Source organism: Brachionichthys hirsutus, chromosome 7 (assembly GCF_040956055.1).
Source record: "Brachionichthys hirsutus isolate HB-005 chromosome 7, CSIRO-AGI_Bhir_v1, whole genome shotgun sequence".
Classification (NCBI taxonomy): domain Eukaryota; kingdom Metazoa; phylum Chordata; class Actinopteri; order Lophiiformes; family Brachionichthyidae; genus Brachionichthys; species Brachionichthys hirsutus.
This window is the reverse complement of record NC_090903.1, coordinates 14,104,851-14,117,046: the sequence shown is the minus strand read 5'-3', so window position 1 is coordinate 14,117,046 and position 12,196 is coordinate 14,104,851. Positions and strand designations below refer to the sequence as shown.

Below are 12,196 nucleotides of genomic sequence, written 5' to 3'. Positions count from 1 at the left end.
GAGATGAGTTAAAGGATTGTACCCGAAACAACCAGACTTATTACGTCTCACTAAGACAAGCGCCAGACGAGTATCTGTGTCGTGTATAATAATAATCCCACCACATCTTATTTGTCAGCCTTTTTTAGTTTTTTCTTGTTTTCTGCTTTTATTTTGAAGGATGAGATCCGTGTCGAGTCCCACTCCGGACGATTGCAGCAACAGAGGGACATAATCCTGCATCGTTTTTCCACTCCGGCAGTGTTGTTGCATTTCATTTGCTCTGTGTCGACAGCCACAGATGTCCGGTTGCCATGGCGCTGGGACCAGTGAGGAGCAGCAGCTTTACTGGGCTAAAGGAACCGGCTTTGGAACCGGGTCCACGGCTTCTGGCTGGGATGTGGAGCAAGCCCTAACCAAGCAGCGGCTCGAGGAGGAACACGTCACCTGTCTGCTGCAGGCAAGTCTCTATCACGGTCGCATCTGTGAGAAGATCAACCGGCGGCTTGTCCGGGGTGTGTAGCCCCGCCTCTCGCCCGCAGCCTGCTGGGATAGGCTCCAGCAGACCCTGCATTTCGGATTACGCGGTTTATAAAACCAATGAATGAATGAATTAAGCGGTCTTAAAGGTATCGCATTGATCTTTTCTAAACGTATCGATAGACGTCCACCCAGCAGTTGTCGTCGAGGACGTGTTGTCAGGGCTCCGCCCCGGTCCTCCTTCAGTGGCAAATGGTTAATCGGATACTTAATTTACCCCCCAAAAAATATCACATCCTCCGATCTACGCACAGGAAGACGGAATGACGCACGTCGTGTTCTCTTCTCGGTGTTGGTCTCCTCGTGCTTTTAGATTAAGCGCCAGCAGGTCTGAGTAGTAATCACATTACTTAATGAGCTCGTTATTATTATTACAAGGACAGGTTGTCCCGGCGACGGAGCAGGCCTTGTAAATGATGTACTCAAATGCGTGTCTTATAGTATTCCCGACGTTGATTTGTCCGCCAGGTCTTGGCGAGCTACATCAACCCGGCGGGCTTCAGCAGTTGCCACGGCGCCGACGCCTCCTCGGCAGACGGCCGAGCCCACAATAGCTCGGCGCTGCCAGCGGTGCTGCAAGAGCTGCTGAGCCAGTCCTGCCTCATCCCGGCCATGTCGTCCTACCTGCGCAACGACTCAGGTAGGACGGGAGCGCCATCGTTAGGCTGCACTTAAATCTGCACTGTGCCCTCGAAGCTGAAAGCGCCGGCGGGAAGGGGCACAGTCTCGATCACGCCCCCGCCCCCCCGGTGGCTGCCGGCGGCCCGGAAGTCTGTGGCATCTGTTTGGTTTTCAATCGCATTACAAATGTTTTTTCTAGTGTTTTTTTGTTTTTGTGCGACGGCTGAGCTCTGAGTGGTTTCGGTTTCGTCTGCCGTGGAAATGTTTACGCATTCCTCCTCGCCGTCCGCAGCGTCGCCGGCGGGTTCGATGCTGCGATTGTGGGTTTGCTTTGACGAAGGATCACGATGAGTGTAAATTTGAGGAGCGTCTCTCTCGCTGTCTGTCTGTTTGTTTTGTGGAGATTTGATGAATGGAGCTGCAGCATGTCTGAATAAATGGCTACCGGCGCCTCTTCTGTGGTCGATAACACTAAGGGTTAAATGCTATAACCAGCTTTACTTGGCAGGTAGCGCCCCCCCCCCCCTCAGTCCACCGGGCTTTAGCTCTTTTCGGGTCAGGTCAGTCCATTGCTTTATATCCTGCCTCAGTTCCTCGGGGACTTTGTGGTTATTAGTGTTGGGCTGACCCTTCGTAAACTGCAATCGCGCTTCCAACTCCCCGTCTCACTGCACCCGGTGCCGTTTCTCACATTTAGGCCACAGACCGACTTACAGGATGCCCACAGCGGGGTGAGCAATACGGGCAAATGTACAAACCAAATCTGTCCTTGGTTTATGTGTCGATGTTTATAGGCAGCCATTTTCAGATCCTTTCCTTGAGAACGCAGTTAGTGGAGCTCACGTCCGGCCGCTAGTACACTTAAGACGAAACGAAGCACTAAAACAGCAGAAGTCTTTGACCGACAGAGTGATGATGGAGATGAACACCCCCCCCCCCAACACCAGCCCCTCTCATGTCCTCCCTCGCTACGTCCATGTATCTTCTCCTGGGTCGACCTCTAGCCCTGTTCCCTGGCAGTTCCGTCCTCAGCATCCTTCTACCGATATAGTCCCCGTCTCTCCTCTGGACATGTCCAAACCATCAAAGTCTGTCCTCTCTGACCTTGTCTCCAAAACGTCTAACCTTCACTGTCCCTCTTATTGTCTCATTTCTAATCCTGTCCAACCTGGTCCCTCCCAAGGAGAACCTCAGCATCTTCATCTCCTCCACTTCTGGCTCCGCCTCCTGTCTTTTTCTCTCAGCCGTCCATCATGGCTGTCCTCACCACCGTCTCGTAGACCTTTCCCTTCGTCCTCGCTGTCGCTGTCCTATCAGAGCCCACCTGATACTTCCCCCCACCCGTTCCAGCCCGCCTGCACACGGCGAGGTGTCGTGTAATCTGTTAGCTCAAAGCAAACGCTACTGTGCGAGGACTTCAGCGATTATCCAGCTTCAGCCTCTCCCGGTGGTTTAAGCTCCGTTTTATCAGGCCCCTGTTTGTTTGTGGACACAACGCGAGGGTTTTAGCGCCTGTCCTCCCGTTACCTTTCTGTAGCGCCGCTTATCAGCCCGGAGCCGCTTCCTGCCGCCTTCTTGTGCCCTGATGCTGCTGGGATGATTCATTTTGCAGGAATATCTTCCTGTGTTGCATGCTTGTCTGCTAAAGCACTCCTGGCCTCATGATTAAATAACTACGTATAAAAAGCATTTTGCATGTTCTAATTGCTCCTCATTATCTGGTAAATACCCCCAGCATGCACTTGAGTGTGTGTGTGTGTGTTCTAATAAATTGATTTTGATTTAAGCATCACCACATGCTCTGCTGGAGCGTAGCCCTAATCGCGACATGCTGTCCTTTAAGATTGCCTTTCACACACACAACCTAATGCTGCGCTAATTAGCCACTGCGTGTAGAAAAAAAACTACAAGGCTTGAGACAATCCTTTTAATAATAATATGCTACTTTATATCATCTTGTGATGTTTCTTTGCCCCGCCTGGCAGCTGGCACATAAAGTTATTCTGCCGTAATAATTAAAAATTAATGAATTGTTATGCTTCTTTTAGCCGTCCAAACCGTCGTGATGTTCTAACGATAGCGAAGGCAGGTAAAAGGAGCTCGACACTTCGCTGTAATTAACATTGACAAAGGTGGAGGTGTTGGGGAACAAACATCCAAATCAGCCTGCCTCCTCTGGAGAAATAAATCATTCCTCCCAACCACTCTGAACACCTTTCATTTGCCCCTTGGTCTTCCCTTGGTTTTCGCCGTGCAGGCTTCCATTCCTATCCCGCTGCCTCCGGGCTCCTCAGCCCCGTCAGGCTAGCGCCTTGCTCCACATTAATCATCGGTGTCTTGGCAAAGCCTTTTGGGATACATTACAGGTTGCCGCTGTTGCCTGATACTCCATCACAGGAAGCTAAGCCGTCGGTGAGAGGGAATACCGTCGAGTGTCAACGCAGCACTAATTTATCTTAATTGAAGAATGGATTTCTCGCAAGTTCTGTTTGACATTAAATGGTTGCAAGGGCCCATTTGTTAATTTCGTTGTTGTTGTTGTCTTATATTAAACATTGTATCCATACATTCTACGGCTTCATTTTCCTCTTAACTCGTTTAACACAGAGATGAGATTAAAATAATCCAGGCTGCAGTAGAAAACGCACTTAAGTGTCGGTTTTCGGCCATTACTCTCATTGAGTGGGCGTGTTTACGATGCTGGAGGGTGATCCGAACATGCCTCGGCCGGGGGGGGGGGGGGGGGGGCGGCGATGGGAATGATTCATCACTTCAGATATACGACGGGGAGCATGTGGGACCGAAGACCAGGCTTACAAAACTAGCGGTGAGTTAGAACAGGGGTCAAAATGGGTTCTACTAGATGTTTGCTAGCCAATATTTATCTTGTGATTTATGAACAGGCAACCGTAAAGATTCCTTCTTGACTCCCGGCTGTTTGTTCATTCCAGTTTCACCTCGCACCTCGGGTTTGTTGTTCACGAAGTTATCCTTTTAGAAACCCACTTTGTTGTTTTCCTGAGGCCCGAGTCTGTTGATGTGCGCAAATGTTTATTGTGCAAGTATCTGCCATTGGACAACGCTTATAGACGGTATTCAAATTTATAAAAAAGCTTCTTTAATACAGAAAAAACCATTGATCACACTACTTTAAAATCAAAATACAAATCAAGAAACCCCCACATAGACACTTGATCTGATGTGAATCTGCTGTACTGGTCAGGATCAGTTTGATTTCCTTCTTTAAGAGTAGAACCCCCCCCCCCCCCCCCCCCCAACACAAACCCCATCCCCAACAAGATGTTAAAGGCGTACTACACTGAATTCGTATTAGGACTGTGAGCAAACTATTCAAAGTTGGCGAGCCTCAGAGAGAGCGAGCAGTTTTGGTCAAGCGAGCTAGAGAGTGAATGAAGAAAAGTGAGAGCTGGGGTTAGCCAGAGAGAAGTAACGGAATAAAATCATTTAAAATCACCCCCCACCCCACCCCACCCCCAAAGCAATGCTTTATCTCTGTTTCTGCTCATCACAAAAAACCAAAGAATAATCAAATACAGGCAGAAGGCAAATGAACCCACCACGGCACACCTCTAGTGGGTCAACCCAGAGACGACTCGAGAAGCGTCGCGTTTGAGTATGCGTCATCTGGAAGGACATTTAGCTCCTTATGCCATTAAAATTGTCGCACATAGCTTCTTGAATGCAAATATGTTTATTTTGGATGGTTATTATTTGTGGTTTGAGGATATTTATGAGATTGCAGACGTCCTTGGAGCCAATAACAGCCGTTCTCATCCACAGGCTCATTTCTTGCTACGGGGGGTGCTGAAGCTATTACATTTTTGGGCCCTGGAAATGGATAGTGGCCAATAGTGTCTCCCGAGCAGCCCCCCCCCCCCCCCCCCCCACCTTCAAAATCGAGGAATAAATAAATGGAAATGCATCAGTGCTGTCTATAAGACTGTCTTGTTTTCTCATGTTATCCAATGAGTCCCACAGTCAGAGGAAGTAAGATCACAGTGAAGCGTTCTGGGGTTCAGTCCGGGCTGGGGGGGGGACTGCTAATGTCCATGTGGTTCTTCTCACGGAGGTCCCAGATCAGCCATGTCCCTGCTGTGTCTCCTGGCCCTTTGTTATCTCCCTGGCTCATGCTTGTGGCTTTGAAGTACGGCCTCTTCGTTGTCTCCCTCGGCCAGTCTGGAATGCATCGTCCTCCTTCCTCTGTGGAAGACGTTCATGTCGGTCTTCTTTCCCCAGCATGCGTTCCTGCCGAGCTATCCCATCCTTCCCGGCCGTTCCGGCCCCTCGTTTCTTGGGGAATCCTTCAGATTTAGCGCCGGCGCCTCACAGCGTCGTATAGATGTAAATGAAAACGATTACAAACAGGTTAAGGAATGTCCCAACGATGCCCAACATGGCCAAGATGGACTCCTCTTGCTCCTCCTTGACCTCCAATGCTCGCACTTCCTCAATGGTGATGACGGTGGTGCCCATGTCCTGGTGCTCACCTCGTCTGGCAAGGGACGCTGGTCTGAAACGGAGATACGAGAATCAACGTGCTGTCATTAAAGTTTGGTGTTTTTGGCTTTGCTCTCCTGTTGGAGGTGCCAAACAGGTCCGGGTCAGGTTAACCCCCCCCCCCAGTAACCAATCATCAATTGAACAAAACAATGGCCGTGCACAGCATAGTGGAGAATCAGCAATGAACACCAGTGTTTACGACCTTCTGGATCTCTTTTTGTGCTCACCTATTTTAAAATAGATCCAAACCCCCTCAAAAAATGGCCGCCCTTTTTTATTTTTTTATTCCTTTAACGATTGGCCACTCGGCACCTCCAGGAGCTTCACTCCTCCTTTCTCTGTGGAGCAAGTCTTGAATGCTAAAGACAAAGGAGCTGAGCTCATCTCCGGGGATAAATGTGCAAGTGAAAGAAAAACGGATAGAAAGTAATGCTTACCCTACGGAGTCTAAGGTGTGAGACGAGGTCATCCGACATGCCTTTTGGATCCTCACTGGAAAACCCAACGGTTTAAAGGCGGCGACCCGGGGCAGACGAGGCAGGATCGCTGCGCCGCCATGGCGCCACCAATCTGAGCAACGGAGAAAGTCGGAGGCAGCGGCGTCTCCGTTCTCAGTTCTCCAGTGAAAACCTTCTCGTGTCACTTCTCCAATCCATCTGTCAAGTTCAACAAGCCCCCCCCCCCCCCCCAACTTCCTTCTTTGATCGAGGTCAACTTCAAAAAGTCTTTGCAAGTCCAGGTTCTTACCAGCCGAAGCTGCTTGGCGCTAGCAGCCTCTGTTGCGGGGGCGAGGAGAGACCCTCTCCCCGTTTGCCCCCTCTTGCCTCCCCTCCGTTCCTCTCATCCTCTCTTCTTGCTCCCTCTCTTGAGTCACTGATTTGCCTAAACTCCTGAGCCCCCCCCCCCCTTCCCAGCTTATCAGTGAATCTACACACACCCTCTGTTCTGTGGCGTCCCTCCCGCTCGCTTCAGACTTCTCCGGGTAGCAGAGCCAGCAGTGCCGAGCAAATCAGCATCTTCGCCGACGTCCCGGCGTCAATCATGTCGCCGCTGTGTCTGTAGGATCTGCTGACGGCGTCTCGAACACGCAGCGAGCGACGAACAGCCAGGTCCTCGGCTTTAAGCGATATTCCAGAGGAAAAGCCCTAAATGCCCCACGGAGCCAGACGTCTGTGGAGTCGCTATGGCATTAAGGATCGCTGGCGGTGTTCCGTCGGGTCTCCGACACCAGCTAGTCTCCGAGGACGACTGCGTGTTGCGTAACCGAACGGAATGACAGGGAGAGAGAGGGAGAGGGAGAGAGAGAGAAGGACGGAATCCCGATGGCCGTGGCGATGAAGGTAGAGCATGAGAATGAGAGAGGGAGGAAGAAGGAGGGGGAAATCACGTTGCTCATGCTTACTGTTGTCTCCTCCTCTCCCACTGCTGTGGGGGGGTCTGGTTGAGTGCACCCCCCCCCCCCCCCAAACAACACGCAAAAACCAACCCAAAGACGGCGAGTCGGTCCCGCTGTGCCACACGGCTCGGAGTTCAGTCGAGCTCATCATGAGCTTCTGTTATCCTGGCAGACCTGAGACCAGGAGGAGCTGATGCGGGGGGGGAATAAAGAATGGGGGATAAAGAGGGAAGGCAACGCAAACGATGTGTGTGTGTGTGTGTGGGGGGGGGGGGTCTGACATTTATCTTCCAAGTGTGGCTTCTGAAATTAAGATGCCGCGCCTGCTGCGCTGTCGGAGCTCCTCTGTGGGCGAACACATTTCCCCCGATGCTCTCCATCCTAATTTTACTCGTCTTTGTTTCATCCTCAGCTCCTCTAATCACATCTCTCCCGGTTCCCGTGTTTATTCCCCACAGCCGGTGACATACAACTCTGTCGTTTCACAGACGCTCCTGTAGGAGCCTGAGATTTGTGCATCTCATCATTAATTCATTCAGAATCTCTGGATCTGATGGTCGCGCCTCATCGGTCGCTCATCCGAACACCGACAACCTAGTTTCAATCCCACGTTCACTATAGATCAGCAGATCAATCTATTAGTTTCAGTCTCGCAGTTATCTTGACCATTTGGGGGGGGGGGGGGGGGGGGGGCTTCTATCCAAAACCATTAACGTGATCGTCTAAAGTCCGACTCCCAAGTGTGTTTGTGTTGTTGACATGATCCTAAATGATTTAGGAAGGTTTCGTCCTGCGACTCTTTGTCCTCCATCTTTTCTCGACCAGCGTCATTAAACACGACTTTCGCTAAGTGTCTCTGTCCTCTCATAATCGAGCAGGAAGGTCGCTTCCTGAAACCCGGACACTCTTTAAAGCTGAAGTTCTGAGTCACGGTAACGCGTTCCTTGACTTCCTAACCTCCTGGTTAATGCGTCCGTGCGACCCGAAACCAAGTGACTCGAGGGCGTTTGTGTTGACGAGAGTGTTTTGTGCACAAAGAAGCGGCGCCGTTGTTCCTGCCGTCCTCTGGAACGGCCCAGAGCTTCAGGCGGTCTTTTATAGTCTTGCTTTGATGCACATTATCTACAGTGTCCACCGAGGCAGACTGTGTGTGTCGGCGGAGGCCTGTCACCGGGGGGGGGGGGGGGGGGGGGGGGGGGGTCAGGAAGACCTGACACCGTCCAGCTTATGAGCTTGAGTCAGAGTATTAGCAGCCCGCTCAGCGTGACTCGCGTACTCGATGCCTTCTTCTTTCCCCTCCCGTTCTCCTGCTCCTCCACGGGCTCAGACTCGCCGGTAAATACGTGTATTGTTTTCTGGCTTGGTTTTCATCGGCCGTTGCAGTAAACCAGTGGGGGCGTCTGGCGCGTGTGGGCGTCGCAGAAACCACTCTCGGGCTAAGAAGCGACGACAGATCCACTGTAAATGAAAGCAAATATAAGTAAACGCAGACCTTTTATGTCTGATGTTTCTCTCATAACCCAACCGTCAATCTCACGGTGGAACTGAAGGTAGATTTGAAACGTCATCGGGATTCATCCTCTGAGAGCCGCCAGTTTCTGCTGAAAAGCATTCCTGCTCTTCCGCGCTTCGGTTGTTGAGATATTTCGGGGCCGGGCTCTGCCGTATGATCGCACGCCCATGCGCATTTTCAGCACCAGCCAATTAAGGGCAATTGTTAAATGCGAATTATCAAGACTCTGCATCTCAGCTGGCCTCGTTGGAAATGGGTCATGGTCCCTTGAGCTGAGAAATGAGCTACTCTGAAGTCATTATGATCAAACCGCCGAGAGGAGGGAAAGCTTCATTGGAATAGAGATTCTAGATCGTAGGAATCTACGTCACGCCGTCTGTCTTTCACGTTTGATCCAGCCTCGCCTCGGCATTTGCGTCAGTAATTAATACCAACCGAGTCGACCGTTGCTAAACAAGTTCCATTTTTACACCCTTCTTTTTTTTTTTTTTTTTGATGCGGTTGCCCCTGAGCCCCCATCGTGCACCGCCGGGAAAATACCAAGTGCCATTCTTCCCGCTGTAATTACAGGATTCCTCCAGACTTCTCTCGTCACTGCCGGACAGGAGGGGCAATAAATTGCTTGAAGAGTGAGGCGGGAGTCCCGAGTAGAGGACGGAGGTTCAAGCTTAATTTGGATGTCTTCGTTTGGCATTTGAGGCGTCCTGAAGTATCCGAGATGAGATGATTGGATCGGATTCTTATTGTTACAGAAGTCACGGGCCGGACTAACGTCCCTTCATGCCGCAGGACATTCATCAAAATCGCAGCACGATAGCACGCGATGCTCTCTGGAGCTAATAGCTTCTGTCTTGTTTCATCCACATCCTGACAGGTGGTAAAACTACTCATGGGGTCGCCTGCAGGACCTTTTACTGATGCTGCTCATCCCTAATTAACTTCTTACAGTACGCTGAACAGAGATGGGTGAATATTTTTGCATGTCACCATCTCATTAGATAGACGATGGCCCTGCAATCTCAGCTATCGGTAATAAATGTCCAAATATCTCTCTTCCAGTAGGCCGGGTTCATTCGCCAGTTGGTTTCGTCCGTCCTTCATCCCGATGACATCGATGGTTCTGTTTCATGTTCGCCGTTTCTTACGTTTCGTGGTAAAACCAGTTCAGGCTGACATTTGAGACGACGCGGGAAGAGACAATCTGATGAGTTGCACACAAACGCTGCGAGTAATTGCTTAGATATACACGGAATGGTTTGGGATCCCATGCTATGTGTCGCAAAACAGACACGGTTAAAGGATTTAAGAGCAGATTAAAATACCTGGGGGGGGGGGGGGGGGTCAGTGTTGTGCAGATGCTTGGAGGACAGTTGGTAGCTGGGAATTTCAATATAAATGTAAAACAGTCCGGAGCCACAAACGAGAGCCGTTCTATTTATTTTGAGGTTGACACTTCGAGGCGAACCCGTGGATGCGCAAGAGCCAGCCTGCTCCTCTCAAAAACTAATTCATGGTGACTTCAGACCCCTGTTTTAACTCGCTCCTGTTCAAGGGCTGCTTGATACGGCCGACAAAATGCTAGCTGGGTGGAAACGAGGCCGACTCGATTCATTCATTTGCTTTGTGGAATTGAAATCGGCAGCCCAGGTTGGAAGGAGTCGAGCCCGCGTCCTCCAGCGAGTTCAGCCTCGCTTTCATACCCATTTTTCTCTTTCCACAGTTTGGACATGGCTCGCCACGTGCCCCTGTACCGCGCCTTACTGGAGCTGCTGAGGGCCATTTCCACCTGCACCGCTCTGGTTCCCCTGCTGCTGCCTCTCTCCGGCGACCCCGAGGAGGAGGAGGACGAAGAGCACGCGGAGGGACAGACGTCTGTCGGGATGCTGCTGGCCAAGATGAAGACGTGCGTGGACACTTACACCAACCGCCTCAGGTGAGATGGAGAACGTGGATTATTTATTTAATTTGTTTTTAAATGTTGATTGTGTAATCCATGTCTGGAGTCGCGTCTGTCCAGAAAATATCTTACGTGTTGCTCTTAAAGACATTTCATACAAAAGAGAATAAGGAACAATTCAACACTCTTGACACGCCAAAAAAAGCCACACGGGATTCCTTTCATCCTCGTCCCGTCTGCAGAATGTCATTGAAACCCACCCGGCATTAAATAACACTTGGAACGAATTCCCTTCTTTCACCGAGGAACATTCCCCCGTCTGCGAACCCTCATTGACGATGGCGATGAACTGATTCCTTGGGAGGCACGCGGGTTTCGTTCTGCTTGCGCCGTAGCTGGATATTTACAGTACGGAGTGTTTCAGGTCGAAGAAAGATAAGAGTAAAGGCGTGATGAAGACGGACAGGCTCCGATCCAGAGCCCGAGGGTTTGACTCTGCTGGTTCCTGACATCCAGAGGACAGCTGAGATCGTCTACGCTGCCACCACCAGCCTACGGCAGGCCAACCAGGGTAGGCATGCAGCACGCAGTCTGCGTATTTACTCCCATAAGCACGATCAATAGAACGCCATGCAGAGTTGAGCTGTGTTGCAGTTGCAAAGGAAGGTCTTGACTGAGAGAAACCATAATCGGAAGCCTCTCTGTGCGGTATCGACATTCTGCGCTAGCCAAACGGACAAATAAAATTACAACATGGATAGTTTTATCATTTTTCTGTTCGCTTTGTGTCCTCCCAACCTTCCAAGGTTGGTTTGTCGTATTTATTTGGTGTCTTGTCTGTGAGCATGAACACTGACGCTTAATTTAATAAACTGATTCTTCCTGACAGACGGGTCAGAGCCGATGGACCGTGAGCAGTTAATAAGATTAAATTGGTTGGACAACAGTGTGAAATACCTCTCTCTGAAATCTAGAGGGGCTAATGCCAGGCAGACTTTAATTGTGAGACGAGCTCCTCTAATGCAGAAATCTCCTTAAAGATGCCAGCTGGGTAAGATATGAAGTCTGATGTCATCGACGTTGTCTCTGAAATACTGGAGGAAATGTCCACGTCCGATCAGAAGCTTCCATTTCTAAGCTATGGGAAAGAAATTTGATTACCGAGCTTCTCCAGCATCGTGCCCATAGGCAGACTTCCTCGCGTGTCCACTGTCCACGCCCCCCCCCCCCCCCCCCCCCCACACTCATTTTCATTTCCCCACCCTCTTTACCAGAGAGGAGGCTGGTGGAGTCTTCGAGGAAGGTGTCGAGTCGCCCAAACTCTCTCCATACTACGCTCTTTAGAAGAAAAATATGTCGCTGCCGTGAAGAAGCTGCAATTCGGTGAGTTTCAGAGTCGATGCCTATTTGGGTTTATTATTACATATCAATACATTTCCACTACATATTGAAAACTCCGATTAAACATGGACACGATCTTCGGATTAATCTTAAAAACCGAAATCTGTGTCATTTTAGTTTAATTTTCTGAGCTATTCTGCCAATCCAACATGTTATGCATTCAGTCCAGGTTCGTACAGTGAAGCAGTCCAGGTTTGTAGAGTGAAATAGTTTAGGTGTAAAGCAGCCATCCTCCTAATGAATCCTGAATGTTACTGATCAGTTCTGTGCAAGAACCAGAAATCTAAGTGTTTGCAAATTTAACTTAATCAGAAATGAGAAATCAGTA

The 12,196-nt window shown here is 50.1% G+C and overlaps 1 protein-coding gene across 1 annotated transcript in view; it reads left to right on the top strand.

Moving 5' to 3' along the window:
• The window catches only part of birc6 (baculoviral IAP repeat containing 6), a 42,223-nt gene that overhangs the window by 28,883 nt on the left and 1,144 nt on the right, over positions 1-12,196 (top strand). The window contains 8 exon segments of the mRNA XM_068741664.1: positions 275-439; positions 988-1,178; positions 10,291-10,503; positions 10,892-10,934; positions 10,936-11,038; positions 11,742-11,787; positions 11,789-11,850; positions 12,033-12,037. Coding sequence (XP_068597765.1) covers positions 275-439; positions 988-1,178; positions 10,291-10,503; positions 10,892-10,934; positions 10,936-11,038; positions 11,742-11,787; positions 11,789-11,850; positions 12,033-12,037 — 828 coding nt within the window.